Source organism: Phaethon lepturus, unplaced genomic scaffold, assembly GCF_000687285.1.
Source record: "Phaethon lepturus isolate BGI_N335 unplaced genomic scaffold, ASM68728v1 scaffold24799, whole genome shotgun sequence".
NCBI lineage: Eukaryota > Metazoa > Chordata > Aves > Phaethontiformes > Phaethontidae > Phaethon > Phaethon lepturus.
Window position 1 is genome coordinate 1 of NW_010561606.1, and position 15769 is coordinate 15769.

At 38.0% G+C, this 15769-nt stretch overlaps 1 protein-coding gene across 1 annotated transcript; it reads left to right on the top strand.

Annotated features, from left to right (window-relative positions):
• Positions 1 to 620: 620 nt before the first annotated feature.
• Positions 621 to 14397, top strand: CDC5L (cell division cycle 5-like; the record flags this gene model as incomplete). The annotated part of the gene is made up of 10 exons (XM_010294057.1): positions 621 to 757; positions 1014 to 1232; positions 2364 to 2508; positions 2633 to 2821; positions 4265 to 4413; positions 7045 to 7207; positions 8637 to 8801; positions 10812 to 10892; positions 11245 to 11490; positions 14200 to 14397. Coding segments are annotated over 10 exons (1692 nt in total), but the record flags the coding sequence as incomplete, so codon positions are not given.
• Between the last annotated feature and the right edge of the window lie 1372 nt (positions 14398 to 15769).

The window sequence follows — 15769 nt, forward strand, 5'->3', positions numbered from 1 at the left end:
GTCCCAGAACCAAGCCCTGGGGAACACTGCTTATCATCTTTTGCAATGGCTGACTGTTCTTTGCTTTGACAACAGCTCTGCTTGTTTGCATTCTTATTTCTGTATTTTCATCTTTTTCCATCAGCTATACCCCTCAGATAAATCCCAGCTGAAGCATAGGAGGACTACACGGCTATTTTTCATTGCACATGGTAGTGTTATGAACTGAAAAATGAACATCGCTAAAATTCCAGGAGTGGACTAACAGTGTTGTTAAACAGTCACAGGTTCACAAATGTAGCACTCTTGAAAGTGCATGTAAATGAAATTAATAAGTTCTCTAATATAGTACTGCCAGATGAAGATGTAAATGAAGTTATAATTTTGTTAGTGTGGTCAGTTTGCCTCTTTATGTAGATATTTTGATTTGCTGTAGAAATTAGTTGAATTATTCCTAACATTAGGAATTTTTTCTTAAAGTCTTTGCTTCATCTGCCAATGATCTATAAAATACATTGGAGCAACATGGAGAAATCGAGTTTAGCGATCATGCAGAATGCTTGTGAAAACATTTATTCATTCAGCTTTTAAAGATGCTTGCTGATACTAATGTCACTTTTTCCCTTAATCCTATTTTTAAGTGGAAATTCATATCTGTATTTATCTGCACTATTGTAGATGAACTTGAAATGCTGTCTGAAGCTAGAGCTCGTCTGGCCAATACACAGGGAAAGAAGGCCAAAAGAAAAGCAAGAGAGAAGCAGCTGGAAGAAGCTAGGTAAACTTATGCTTAGTTTCATATATTGGGACTCCTTTTGGTGACTGGAGAATTTACAATGCATAAAGTCAGGCACAGCGTTAAGTCATTGCAGAATCAGTCTTTTCAATAGTCATTTGTGACAAGAGCTTCATTCTTGTATAAATATGTGCAGCCCTATCACAGCAGCAACTGATTAAAGTAGTAGCAGATCTTAAGAGACAGAAGCCACCCATAGATGTGCACTTCAAATCACATAGTATTACTGTTTTCTTAGACGGCTTGCTGCTCTCCAGAAAAGACGAGAACTCCGGGCTGCTGGAATTGAGATCCAGAAGAAAAGAAAAAAGAAGAGAGGTGTGGATTATAATGCAGAGATTCCATTTGAAAAGAAGCCTGCCCCTGGTTTTTATGATACATCAGAGGAAAACTACCAGTCCCTGGATGCAGATTTCAGGAAACTACGTCAGCAAGACCTGGATGGAGAATTAAGATCGTAAGTGTGTGTTATACTAAGGAGGGAACAGTATATTTGAAGAAAACTCCATATATGTGTGTGTGTGTTAAGTCCTGGAAATACATGTGGACATGGAACAATGTGGACAGGAGTTGTATTTTGCATGGGACAGATACTAGTGCAGATTGCTTCTGCCTTTTCCGTCTCCTGTGTTTTTTATCTTCCTAAAAGGTCCAGTTGACCCCTTTTCCATGAGAGTAAAGTTTCTCATGCACGTTCTTGCTCTTTAATTGGAAATCTTAAGCTTTTTGGGGTTCACTTTCTTTTAGCAGTAGATTTACTTGTATATTTTTCAGCACTTGCTCCAAGTCATAACATTATTAAGATTGCTTACAGGAGTAGATTTTACTTGTTATAGTATTACTTTTGATGGACTTGTTCTTAAGTAGAATCCTCTTAAATGCTTAATCTCCCAAAAAATCCCAAAACCTGCAGTTGAGAAATTAAATGCCCATCTTCATCATGAGCGGTATGGTACATAATTATACAATTGCATTTCCCACTACTTTTGCCAACTTTTTTACTGAGAGGGTAGGTCCAGTACTTACATACGATTTGGTTTATTAGCTTATGATCAAATTGATTCTTTCCGTATGGCTCTTAGTTCAGAAGGTCTGGCAGGAGCTTCAAGCTGAAACTTATGATTTCATAGGCCGATTCTATTGCTATTTGAAGAAAATACCATTTTTATTAAATACTGAAGAGAAACTGGTTCCCATATCCCACAGAGAATGTTTGTCTTCCCTTAGCAGCTGCTGGAGAAAAAGGGACTGTTCACATCCTCCGATCCTTGGTGTTTAAATTCATGGACTGACTTTTTTTTTTCTTGCTCCAGTGACCTGTTGATTGTAGCTGAAGTAACCACCTGTTGGCTAATTCCATAATTTAGAAGCGTTACACTGCCTTGCTGTAGGTTCTGCTGCAAGGTCTGCAGACCATATCTAATTGCTGAACTTCTGCACTGCAAGGTGGTTCACTCTTCCTGCAACATGTTTTATTTCAGTGTATCCAACTTTTGTTTAGAGTGCTGGCCTTTTGCTCTTTCCTTGTTTGTTTTACTTTGTAGCTGTTCAGTGTGTTCTAAAATTATTCTCTTACCCATAATGACAGTGAAAGGGAAGGAAGAGAGCGCAAAAAAGACAAACAACATATGAAACGGAAAAAAGAATCAGACTTGCCTTCAGCTATTCTACAGACCAGCGGAGTGTCAGAATTTACCAAAAAAAGAAGTAAACTAGTGCTTCCAGCTCCTCAGGTAAGCTGTTCATTGATCGATAAATTACTTATAAGGCAAATGCCAGTCAGTGATTTTTGTTTCATCAAGTGGATCTTGTGGTTGCATTTTATCTTATTATGCCTTGGAATTTTCTCTTTTAAAGATATCTGATACAGAACTTGAAGAAGTTGTAAAAGTAGGCCAGGCAAGTGAGATTGCACGCCAGACTGCTGAGGAATCTGGAATTACAAACTCAGCTTCCAGTACTCTTCTGTCTGAATATAATGTGACCAACAACAGCATAGCACTAAGGACTCCCAAAACTCCGGCAGCACAAGACAGGATCCTGCAGGTAGAGTATAAATGTACAGAATGGGCTTTTAGTTTTAGTGCAGTAGTCAACTGAATGGAAGGTGTAAGTGCCATAGAAACATTCCTTAGATTATGTGTGGTACTGGGGTTTAAATGGACACATAATCTTTGGGACACACTGAAAGGCATAGAAGCAGATCCACTTCTATCTGATCAGTTGTCACCATGCTTCAAAACACTATGATACTTTTCTTTTTTGTATTGCATGCAACTTCTAGCATTAACCATTGTCCTGGTGTCTTAGATAATTTCCCCTTGTCTTGGGTACTTCTTAGCGTCGAAGAAATGTAAGGTGTTCATGTCCTTAGAACAATGTCTTTTACATTGTTTCCTATGTAGTTTTTCTGTTCAGCTTTTATTTCAGTTAGCAAGAAGTAATTAACTGCAGCAATGCAAGAATATTTTCCTAGAACTTCATTGGCTTAAAACCTTTTAAGACAAAGATTGTCAAAAACCTACCTTTGCAACCTCTGAATTATATTTGTGTTACACCGATTGTGTGAGTGTCTGGGTTCTTTCAAAAACTGGTAGTGTTGGGTAGTGTTTTGTTGAGTGTGGGGAAACGGCTAAATGAAATCAGTGCAGCTAGTGTGTAAAACAAACAAAACTTCACCCCTAAAACCCCACCTCAAACTAAAAAAAAAAAACCCTGTGTTGATAACGACCTATATGTCAACAGTTTCATGATAGGAGAAAAAGAGAAAGTTCCTGAATCTACAGATCATGACCTAAGTCTCTGTGCAGCGTTTGCAGGAATGGCCATCTTCACCTTCAAATGGAGTACTCTGACATCACATATGTCACAGTATTATGCATATACACAGTTCTGTAGATGGATAATTGCTATATACAGTAGTTTCATTATCTCAGCTCAGAGTGCCTTAATTCTTTGCTGTAAAAAGGGAAAAAAAAAAAAAAAGGGGGAGGGAGGATATTCATAAAAGCCCCAGTTGAGTCATGGACTAAAATTCTGAATACTGACCATCCCTTTTGGAACATTCTCTTCGAAGTGCAGTTTGGATAAACTTCATTAATGTTGGATTTCAGAGTGCAAGTGTGCTGTTCCTTCTGAAAATCAGGTTCTTTAGGATGACTTGAGTATTCAGTCTCTAGTAAGTCTTGCAGATTTATGAAGTCCGGCAAACTGAAGGAAGCTGAAACATTAAGTAACACATTCGTTTTTGCGATGCCAATTTATAATATATTTTGTTGGAAATTAAGATTAAAATCCTTTTCAGTGGAACAGTAGATTTGTAAATACCAGTGTATGGGAGTTAAAAGTTAAGTGTTAAACTTTTTCCACAAACTGATCTTCAAATAACTCTTCAGCTGTTCTTACTGCTACTGAATATAAGAAACACGGATAGTAGAGTGTGACTATGAAAATCTTAGTGATGTACCGCTTGTGTTATCTATTACACAGGAAGCACAGAATTTGATGGCTCTCACAAATGTGGATACACCCCTGAAAGGAGGTCTTAACACTCCCTTGCATGAAAGTGACTTTTCGGGGGTAACACCACAGAAACAGGTTGTTCAGACTCCAAATACCGTGCTTTCCACACCCTTCAGGTAAAGCAGCCTCTTTTTCTAATGGGTACTTGGCTGGGCATGTATCTGGTGGAGGGAGTGGATTGCAGTGTGTGAAATAGTAGGTTATGATCAGTGCTTCAAAATAAATTTTAACTTGTTTTTATTTCAAGCCCTTGCTGTACAACTTTCTCCTCTGTGTCTTTCACAAGCTCGGCCACATTGTCTTCATCTATATTTGTACAGTGTATAGCTCACTGGAGTTCTGGTCCAAAATGAAGTCTTCTGTGGTCTGGAGCAATATAAATTATACTGAAGTAATACAGGAGTATAAATAGTAAGATGGAGTTTCATTCTGTATGTGGGTCCTAGCCTTTCCAAAGTATTACCTCCGAGTCAAAGGTGTGGGAGGTCCCTTAGCCAAACCCACACTGAATTTCTGAAAAGCTGGAGTAAATGTTTTATAAGCCATATATATCCAAAATAAAATATTTCTTTTATTGCCAATCTAAATAGTATGGAATTGCTGGTTTAACTGTTACAGTGGGTCCTGAATAAATATATATCCCACAAATGCCAAATACCATACAGCTAAAAAATACTACACTTGGTACATTTTGTCTGTCAATTTTTTCAACTTAAGTTGTAATTTTACTTGTATCATGCTAGTAGGAAAAGTAAAGGATGAAATAAAAAGGACCTTTATGGCATCTTTTCAAAAGCAGCTTTATTTTGCTGTTTAAAAGCTGTGTGCAAAAGCGCTGCTCTTTTAATTGGATCTACATAAATAAAACCTTTCTGGAGATCTGTTGGCATCAGTGAGGTGCAGAATGAATGTAGAGGTTGGCCTGGAGTGATCTGTCTGTTCATTTGGGTTATTTTACATTAAAAAATGTAAAGACATTTTAATTTTGCTGTTTGGTGTTTATTTTTTGTTGTTGTTGTTGTTTGTGGTGTTATTTTAGCTTCTGAAGTTCAGATTTGCACAGATAAATGTGGTACCTATGTATCATCTTGGTTTGTTTGCAGAAATGCTGTGTCAGTGTGAAAATTCAAGACCTTCAGAGAGAAAAAAAATCCATTAAGTGGTTAAAAATAAAGAAAAGGAAGCTGTAACTTTTTGAGGAGGCAGAGTAGTGAAGCACAGCCATCATGTTATTGTTTAGGCCAAAAGAGCAAATATTTAAATTATGTACACCTTTTTTTGCTATGATGGTATGAAATTTGTAATATTTTGATGCAAGGTTTTTATGGAAGTTGTTGCCTTGCACTAGATTTTTTTGTGTTCTATTTTCCACATCCTAGTTGCAAGAACTTTCTTAAAAGGTATTAAGTTGAAAATTTTAATAAGGTTTTAAACATTGCATGGAACTGAGACAACTAAAAAACAACCACCCGCTTACTTGGAAGTTGTTTCTTCTGGAAAGTCGGCATAAGGCCTTTTCTGCTAGTATGATCAACCAAAGTAAATGTATCCTATGAAACATTCATTTGAGAACATAAAAATATATTTTGCTGTTTTTTTTGCAGGTGTCATCCTGCAAATGTGATTCTTGTATTTGTTATCCTAAATGAGAGGTCATAAAAATCTGTGAACCACCTCAAGCAAGAGGAAAGTATCACTTGCCTCTCACAGACATACCCAGTAAATAAGGCACTTGTTGTATCCCTTAAAAGAGGACCAGTAGAGTGTGTGTCAGGCTCTATATACAATTGTGTTTGTCCACCATTATGGCATCTTACTGGCACTACAGAATTAAAAGTAACTAGTAGCGCAAACGATGTATTAAATCATGTTGTCCAGTCTGTCTCTGCCCAGGGTTATTCTCTACAACACGCATACTTGTCATTGCTGTCTGAAAATATTTATGTAAGCGTAGATGAGAACCATAATGTAGCCTTTCTTCTAAAAGTTTTTCCCCTTCCTGAACTTGTTTTCTTTGAGACATTTAACAATGTCTTACCAGTTTTTTTATTATTATCATCACTATATGAAACCTCAGTATAAGTTGGCAACAGAAAACTTGTGACTGTATCCAAGATAATGTCTGCACGCCTTTCATGTAGGAGGTTATTGAGATAGAGAACAACATGTCTTCCCAGTCTAGAGGAGAAGCAACTGAGGCCCACAAAATCTAAGACTTAATCCATCTTGCCTAACCTTAGGTGCTTGAAAGTAATTATTGTAATGTAATTACACCTTCAGTAATCAGCAAAAGCAAAGAGGCATCTTCAGAATGATGCATTCAATTGTAAGATGGGACAGCTGTTAAGCCAGGTGAATTCAGAGTGAATGACTTGCCACAGGGGGTAGGGAAATCAAAGCTTGCAATTAAATCCTGATACTGTATCCCAGAATAGTACCTGGTGACTGGATAATCTCTTCTCTCAAAAGTAGCGGTGGGAGTTTGTGCTGATGTAGGTCCTGAAGCTTCTCTTAACATAATGATGTGCCTAGATTTCAGCTTGACAGGATCTTGGTAACACCTTGACAGGTTTAAACAATTTGGTGTTTTTATTTTTGTAACTGCATATTATAGTACCACTACCTTCCAAGGAAAAAATCTAGATTGAATTTATTAATGATATTTATATAACTTTTTGCAGCTTTCAGACTTTTGCAAGTAGAGCTTTTCAGGAAAACCTAAATTACTGTATCCGCACTTCCTCTAGGACTCCTTCTCATGGTCCAGAAGGCTTAACTCCTCGTGGAGGACTAACTCCTAAACCTGTGGTTGGTACAACTCCTGGTAGAACTCCACTGCGTGATAAATTGAACATCAACCCAGAAGAGGGAATGGCAGATTACAGTGACCCATCTTACGCAAAACAAATGGTAAGAAGTACTTAAGAAGTGGAAATCAGTGCTCTAATAATTTTCAGGATTTTTAATTCTCATCTCCTGAACAGAATTTTATTTTGTAAAAAAGCAAGTGTTATTTCTACTACTTGTTTACAGGTCTGTACTGATCACCTGATAAAATCAAATCTTTGTTTGAAAGAACAGAAATCTTGCCACTTAGAATGGCTTCAGTGTGCTCAATACAAGCACTCTGAAGCCATTTGTCAAAAAAGATGTAGTTAAGTTTCAGACCTACTTGGTATCTTTGAAGCTCAGCAGAAGGAGGGATTCATTTTTCTTGCAAACCTATGCAGCCCTCAAATCCCTCATCATCTTGGCTTCCCGATTTACCTACAGGACCTTTTCATCAGTCTGTCCTGTTGACAACGTTGAGCTAAAGGATTTTAATTTTAGCCATTAGGAGCACTTGGTTTTGAGATGTCCAGTAATCTGAGTCCTATCCAGATTCTTTCATCGCCTTTGGCAACAGATGTTTCCATTCTTGGAGATTCAGCCAGATGTACTCTGCCAATTAGACATGGTAAAAAAGGGCATACACCTAATAGGCAGCACCTTGGAAGCTCCTTTTATGTGGCTGATTCTGCAGCCTTAACTGTGACTTTGGATATCTTCCACCAGAGCTATTGACATTTTTCTTTCTGGGCTAGCTAAGGATAGCCGCCTCAAGTTTTTGGCATGTTCTTCTCAAAAAAATAACTCTTCCAAGTTCAGAATTTCAGATTTCCTTTCAGCTTGAAGGACAAGGTTCACTCGATGTCCTTATACTTACATTGGTTCTGTCTTAGCCTTTTTATAGTAAAAAGGCTTTTTGCTCCTAGAAGTAAAACTGGGACTTCAATTTCCTGATGGACGTCACTGGTTTCCAGATCTGGTGCTGTTTGTTTCATTTTTGTACTGTGCCACAATCCCCAAATTTGTGAGCAACTGCAATGAAAAATGTTCCGGTTAGGCTTGCAAATATCCATGTGTCCACTGTCAGTGTGGACATATTTTCATGTTTTCAATTTCTTGAAAGGTATTTATGTGAGTCTCTGCTGTTGTATTGAAACTACTGAGAGGTGAAGGTGCTGTGCTGTTGTTTTACTTAAGTGTATTTCAGCTTGTTTGAAGATTTCATTAGCTATCTTCAAGAAAGTGGTCTGTTTTTTAGTATTGGAGAGTTTCTGTGCTTAATAGTGCATAAACTCTGGGCTGGTGGTCTGTAAATCAGCCCGGATTAGTAACATGCCCCTTTTGTCAGATTTCAGAGATTTTGTTTCTTTGGCTTTGTAGCAGACTGAGATTGCCAGATGATATTAGTTGTGTATTGTTCACATCTGTTAATGTAGATGAATGGAATCTGATCATATTGCACCTTAACGCGTGAATTCAGAAGCATTATATTTTACTGTTGTTTCAACAGGAGAGAGAGTCTCGTGAACACCTGCGCCTTGGACTCATGGCTCTTCCTGCTCCAAAGAATGACTTTGAGATTGTTTTACCTGAAAATGCAGAAAAAGAACTGGAGGAACATGAAGTAGATGAAGCCTTCGTAGAAGATACTGCTGATATAGATGCCCGCAAGCAGGTAGGTGTGTGTGATGTGGATAGTGCCCGTTGTTTAAAATAAAATATGTTCCTTGTATGGTTCCCATAGTTTCATACATGTTTAGTGGAAGTGGTACAGCTTCTACAGAACAATAAAGTAAAATGTACCTGTTTTCCTTGCTGCCTTCAGAATAGGCACACACAGAGGCTAAATTGGTTTTCTCTCTGAATCCTTTTCTCAATTTGTTCCTGTTATATATCACGTGTCATTTTCTCTGATGAAGTCTCTTAAGAGTGTGTATATCCTATCTCCTGCATTTGTCCCCCAAAAGATAGAAATAGAATTTAAAACATTTTTCTACAGAAGCACATGCTTGGTTTTAAGCACTAAAGAATTGTGCGCTTTTTTTTTTTTTTGGCTTTGGCTTTTTTTTTTTTTTCTTCCAGTTTCAGGTTATTCTCTTGAGGTTAATAGTTACTGTTTGTGAAATGTAAGACAGGTGTATACAAATTGAGGCAGGCTGGTGGTACACAGATAGAAGTCTGCCATGCAGTCAGTCGGTCCCTTTTCTATGACTTGTACCACAGGTTTATTCAGACAGCCAAGTTGTGAATGGGTCCTTGGTTGTTTTTGTTTTGTGTTTTTTTTTTTGGCTTTGGCTTTTTTTTTTTTTTGGCTTTGGCTTTTTTTTTTTTTTGGCTTTTGTTTTTTTTTTTTTTTGTTTTGGTTTTTTTTTTTTTTTTGGCTTTGGCTTTTTTTTTTTTTTCTTCCAGTTTCAGGTTATTCTCTTGAGGTTAATAGTTACTGTTTGTGAAATGTAAGACAGGTGTATACAAATTGAGGCAGGCTGGTGGTACACAGATAGAAGTCTGCCATGCAGTCAGTCGGTCCCTTTTCTATGACTTGTACCACAGGTTTATTCAGACAGCCAAGTTGTGAATGGGTCCTTGGTTATTTTTGTTTTGTGGTTTTTTTTGTTTTGTTTTGTTTTGTTTTGTCAGAATCAAGGAAGGCCAGATAACATGCTAGCTTAAATTCTGCTGGCTAAATAGCTGTAATAGCCAGTAATTAGAGACACTTTACAGTTTTCTGTTTATTAGAACAGTCTCTTTTCAATTTATTGCTTATCCTAATTTGTGTGATGCAAATCTGTTTTTGTTATATAACTTCAAAGAAATGTTTTTGCCAAGGAGTGTGCTTTGACAAGTGAACAAAACATTTTAAAAAAGACGCTATGCTCTGATATCTTCTAATATGATAAGCATTTCCCAGAATTTGATTCCAACATGTCCCATTTGGGGAGAAACATCATATATACACTTATATGCGTGTCTTGTGTGTGTGCGTGCGCACACACACTCTGCATAAATACAGATAATGTGTGTAGAATAGAGAAAAGAATTTGAGTTGTAGTATCATACAAGAGAATAGCATCCTGCCTTTCAAGTGAAGGCATGACATGGCTGGGCTTAGAACATGGAAGATCTTGGTCATCATTTGTGAAGTTACAGACAACGCTGCCTTTTTGTGTTAGTTATTGCCCGAAAGTGGAATGTAAGGAGAAATCTCATGGTTTTACGCTTTCTTTTTTACAGTAAAATAAGTATTGTTTTAGTGAAGTAGTTTCTGTGTGTCATCTTCTATGGCATAAAGTGTCCTGGCTGCAAATTTAAGAGTCTTTCTTTTCCTGGTGCATTTCCTGTCTGGAGAGTTAGGCCAGATGTCAAACTTGATGTGGAGAAATTTGTAAAGAAAGAAGTCTGCTGGGGTTGAAGCTGAATGAGAATTTGATGCCTGGGAATGACTTTTTGGGCTATCTCTCCTCTTAGAGTTAGTCTGCTGTGCTCTTCCCGTTTACTTTAGAGGCAGTAACTTATGATGTCATGTATAGAGTGACCTGTTATTTGTCTCTGGCTTCATAACATGAGATCTTTATACTTTTAAGAAATCTTTGCTGCAGTAATCAATTAGGTTTTATATCACATACATTTTTAGAAAGCATCTGATTGTATTACAGTAGCTAGAGTAACGTTTAGTTTGTTTGTCTAGGCTCTCCGAGATGCAGAACGTGCAAAGGAGCTGAAGAGAATGCACAAAGCTGTTCAGAAGAATCTACCACGGCCCTCAGAAGTAAGTGGAAACAAAATTCACTTTTAAGGAAAAAAATAGAAATAAGGTGTTCACCATTATTGGAGAAAATACGATCTAGGTAGATCACGAGAGAATGAAATCTTTGAGTCTGCTGATTTCAGCATTATGGGAAATTGTCACAGCGAAATTTTCATGAGGTACTTCATATGCAGAAATAAAAGCACAATTGGGTGTTCGGATTGCTGTGTGTGTCACACCGCAAGGAATTTTGGCACCTGTGCTGCACGGTTTAGCTGCTATATAAAATTCATGCTCAGATGGAGGTATGTGAATTTAACGTGGTCTTTGGTGTGTATGGTGTTTAGGAACTTTGTTTTTTATTCCTGGGCAGGTTAATGAAACAATACTGAGACCCTTAAATGTGGAACCACCTCTAACAGACTTGCAGAAAAGTGAAGAGCTAATAAAGAAAGAGATGATTACTATGCTTCATTTTGATCTTTTACACCACCCATTTGGTGAACAGCCTAGTGGTAAGAAGGGGAAGGGCCCAGGCTTTGGAAGCAACAATGCAGAACATATGGCTTACTTGGAACAAAATCCTTATGAGAAGTTCTCCAAAGAGGATCTCAAGAAGGTGAGAATTGTATGGCCTAATTGCAGTGACCTAATGTCTGCTTATCTCACAGTCCCGTAATCTTGCAAAAAAAAGGTGGATTCAAGGCTGCACAGAATTTAGTTGAGAGATCTCCAAGGGTTGTGTGAAGAGCTGAAAGAATAGTTTAAGTGCACATTCTCATTTCTGTAAACTAATGTTAATCTAGACACTCAGCAGAATGATGAGAATGCTGTATTTGTCCTGAGGCGATGTCTTTTAGATACAATTTTGAATGTGTTGTGATAGCTTATGTTTTTAAGTAAGGGTAGGAGCTGTAACACACCAACGGTTACCAAATTCTACTTCGGTGTTTCTGGAAATTGATGTTAAATTGTTGAGCCTTCAACTAGGTGTGATTATCCACCTTCTGCTGCCTGTGTAGTCTGTTAATCCAGAATTATTAAGCATTTTTTTCATAGCAGTGCAGACTAAATATGACAGTGTTAACCAGTTTATATAACTTGGAGCAGCAAATCAAGTTGCTTAATTATGCTTGTAAAGCTTGGTCCAATAGAGCTGTGCTAGTGCAGAGCCTGCTGGGCTATGGCAACTGATCTTAAAACATACCTGGTTAAAAAGCGCTGAATAGGCAGAATAGGTTGTTGCTGGATGAAATGAGTAGGCTGTCTGGGCACTCTGTCCTGTTTTGCATTGTAATCCCAAGTTAAATAGCAGTCCTATACCAAGGATTCTGGTTCGGGTTGTTCATTTATTTAAGCAGCTACAGATGTTGCCTTTTGCTGCCAAGTGACAGATAGACAATTCAGACACACAGTGCTGTGGTTAGCTCTTTCAAAGAGTTTCACCTATGAAGTTGTGCCAGTAACCTTTGACCAAATGCTTACAGGAATAAAAATGGGTAAAAAGGACAAAATCATGTGCCACCAAGTAATCTATTTTATGCAGACTCCTATCTGAGACTTGTGTTCTCACAATAGCTGTGGTATCTCTACACCTAAATCCCATATTACTTTAAAGTGACTCTAAAGATACACAAGCAGATTTCAAGTCTGTCTTCTTGACCATATCTGATGAATGAATCAAGAGCCTAAAATGATAAATACTGAACAGTATGTACTTCCAATTTGCTGTTAAATGAAAAATTATACTTGAAGATTTCTGAGCAGAAGTTAAAGATGGAAAATACAATTAGATCATGAATTTCACTGCCCTGCCAGTGTCAGATCGTTCCCTGAGGAGCACTCTCGGAGTGCTCGCTCTGGTTATTTTGAAGTGCAACAAGAATTGGGTTTTTTATCACTTCCTGTAGGGACTATTACACAGTCCAGTAGTTTTTGTCTGGAAACTTTCTTCAGAGTCCCTGGAAATTTTGTCTCCTAACTGACGAGCAGAAGTTTCTTTGCATCCTTGCTCTTGCTTGCTCTGTAACATTCAGCGTAATACTCCCTCTTTGTCGAAAATCAAATTCAAACCAGGAAGTTTTTTTTATCTCTGCATTCTCATCTGAGGCTTGTTTAATTTGCTTCATTTCTTCATTTGTTTTTAGTATATCTTCCTACTAAACTCCCTTCATTAAATGCTCCTTTCTTTTCCTGATGTGTAGTGCTCTTTTGGGCAGAATTAGCAGTGGTGCTAAGCACAGTGTGCTGAGCCCTTAAAGCTGTGGAACTGTTTTGGTGCCACAACTAAATAACCTTAAGTAGTTCCTCACAGTGGACAAATAGAGACTCATTGAAAGTGAACTTTTCTAAAATTTAGCTTTGTTAGGTGTGGCTAGAGTACTCCTATTTTATCTGTCTTGACCATCGAGGACAAGTAATTAATTTTCCTTTCCCTGGTATCCCAGGAATCATCCGTTCTGGTGATAACCTGAATTACTTCCTGGGCAATATGCTGTTATACAATATACATTTGTTTGTAGTGAGATATCTACTGCTGATATGGAAATTTGTGGTACACATATAAATCCTGTGGAAAGGGAAGACATGCACTTATAACCAATGAAGTCCAGATCATCAAAGATGTTTTAGTTTTTTAGTTACAGATAGAATTGGAAGGATGTAGGTGCCTGTATAGTTTTGTGGGCCAGGCTCTTTGTCAGAAATATTAAGACTTGTCAGAAGAGCATGAATCTTTCCAGTTCAGTGTAAATTACTTTGTAAACTGAACTGGAAACAGCAGAATGCTTATTATCTCACTAGTAGTTCTCTGACAACAGAATGTGTGTTAGTTAAAGTCAGAGTAGTATTTCCTGCAGTGGAGCTTATACAGCTCACCTGTTAATGTTTAGAGTTGACTTTACAGGTTGTGTGGAGAAGGGCAAGCAAAAGGAAATGAAAAGCGATTTTTGTTTCATAGAACAGCTGCTTCTGTCTGTACAGTTCTCCCTCCCCTCAAGGTCCTTGCTTTTATCTCTTTTCTTCTGCAGCAAGATGAAGTATCTAGCTGTGCCACAGCTTTCATTAGCTACAGCGGAGTGATGTCGGCTTTGGCCAAATTATATAAAATGAGGGATAGTTGTGCTGTGAGTAGCCTTCTAGCCTGGGTTTCATTTATAATCCACAGCATCTGTGTTAGATTTCATAGTTAGCTTAACCTGATGGTGTGCTTTTAGTATGAAAAGAGAAACTGCCCCTGTGAATTGCATGCTGAAGGACTGAAAACAAGAGGAATTTTCTTGTATTCTGTGTATTGTAACTGCAATTTATTTTTCATCGTTTCCTACAGGCACAGGATCTACTGGCACAAGAGATGGAAGTGGTAAAGCAAGGAATGGGGCATGGAGAGCTCTCAAGTGAAGCTTATAACCAGGTGTGGGAAGAATGTTACAGCCAAGTGTTATACCTGCCTGGACAGAGCCGCTACACAAGAGCTAACCTGGCCAGCAAAAAAGACAGGATAGAGTCACTTGAAAAGAGGCTTGAGGTCAGTGTTGCTTTTTTCTGCTTTTTGCACCTGCCTGGTTTTTTTCCCCCCTTAAGTTCTCTCCCTGTGTGTTTTGTTTCTTTTTATGCGTTGTTACAGGTTACTTGATAAATCATTCAGGTCTTTTGGTAGGATTCCTTTGAAAAGGTTGTGGAGGAATTCTCCTAGGCAGTTCATAGATGTTCTTGAGGTGTTTAACTCTCCTTCTCTCATCCTCCTTTCCATAAAATATCCCTGGAGTATTCCCCCCACCAGTTTCTCTTTGTGGTATTAGCTGTAAGACTGCTCATATCACCTACTTTATTCTAAACTGGAGCGAAGGTCAGACTCTGCTCTCTCTTAATTCCATGTGGATTTTTTTGCTGCTTTCTTAATGTCCGCTATTAGCAGATCAGATACCTGATCTTTCTAGTTTTGCACTTTGTCCCTGATAGTGGCCAGTATGAGATACTTCAGAAGAAGGTGCTTAAAAATGTCTCTGTCCTAAAACTCCTCTCACGTTCTCTTTCCATCTTAGTCAATCAGAAACCAGATCTTATTACATACGTGAAGGTCCAGATGGAACTGAATGCATGCCGGACTGTCATGCTCTGCCAATTCCAGTGATTCTCTCCAAAAAAGAGAACAATGGATGTTTGTGATCTTGTTCCAGTTTATCAGGAAATAGTAGGTTTCCTTATAAGTGCATTTTGAACTCAGATTTCAAGTTTGCTGTTGTGCGTTTGTGTAATTAATATTTTCTGCCAGTACAAAATGACAGACTTCAGATAGCAACATCTCACCAATGTGTCTGCATGCAGTTTGAGTACTATGGCAGGGCACAGGTACTAAAGGACCAAGAATTGAAACTACATCTCTTTCTGCTGAGCTGTAGAGTACAGCATTCGCCACAGTCAACATGCTTGCATCAGTTTATGTAAAATGCAACAGTCACAGGCCTTAATGAGGTGTTAAGATTTGATAAGGTGGCCTGGGATTGACGGAGGTATGTGTGGAGAGGAAATAATCTGAGGCATGGTACACTAAGTAGAAGGCGGCAGTTCAAACCGCTTGACACTGATTTCCTTTGCCCTGTTGCCTCTCTAGAGTTTCGCTCAAACAATCCACACAAAACACAAAAATCCACGCTTTCACAATAAAAGGTAAGATGGTTTGAAATTGTTTCTTCCCACAGAACGTGTGTTTGTTCAGACTTGCAATAAGTCATTAACTGTTTTCCAAAATACCATTTTAGCCAGAAGTGTCTCTAAATTATGCAGTCATGAGGTCATTTTTTCTGTGGTAAAAGGAAACTTAAAAAAAACAAGTTCTTTTGTATTTAACATCAACATAACTACTGTTGCTAGAAGTAAACCTCCTCAAACAGCTACTA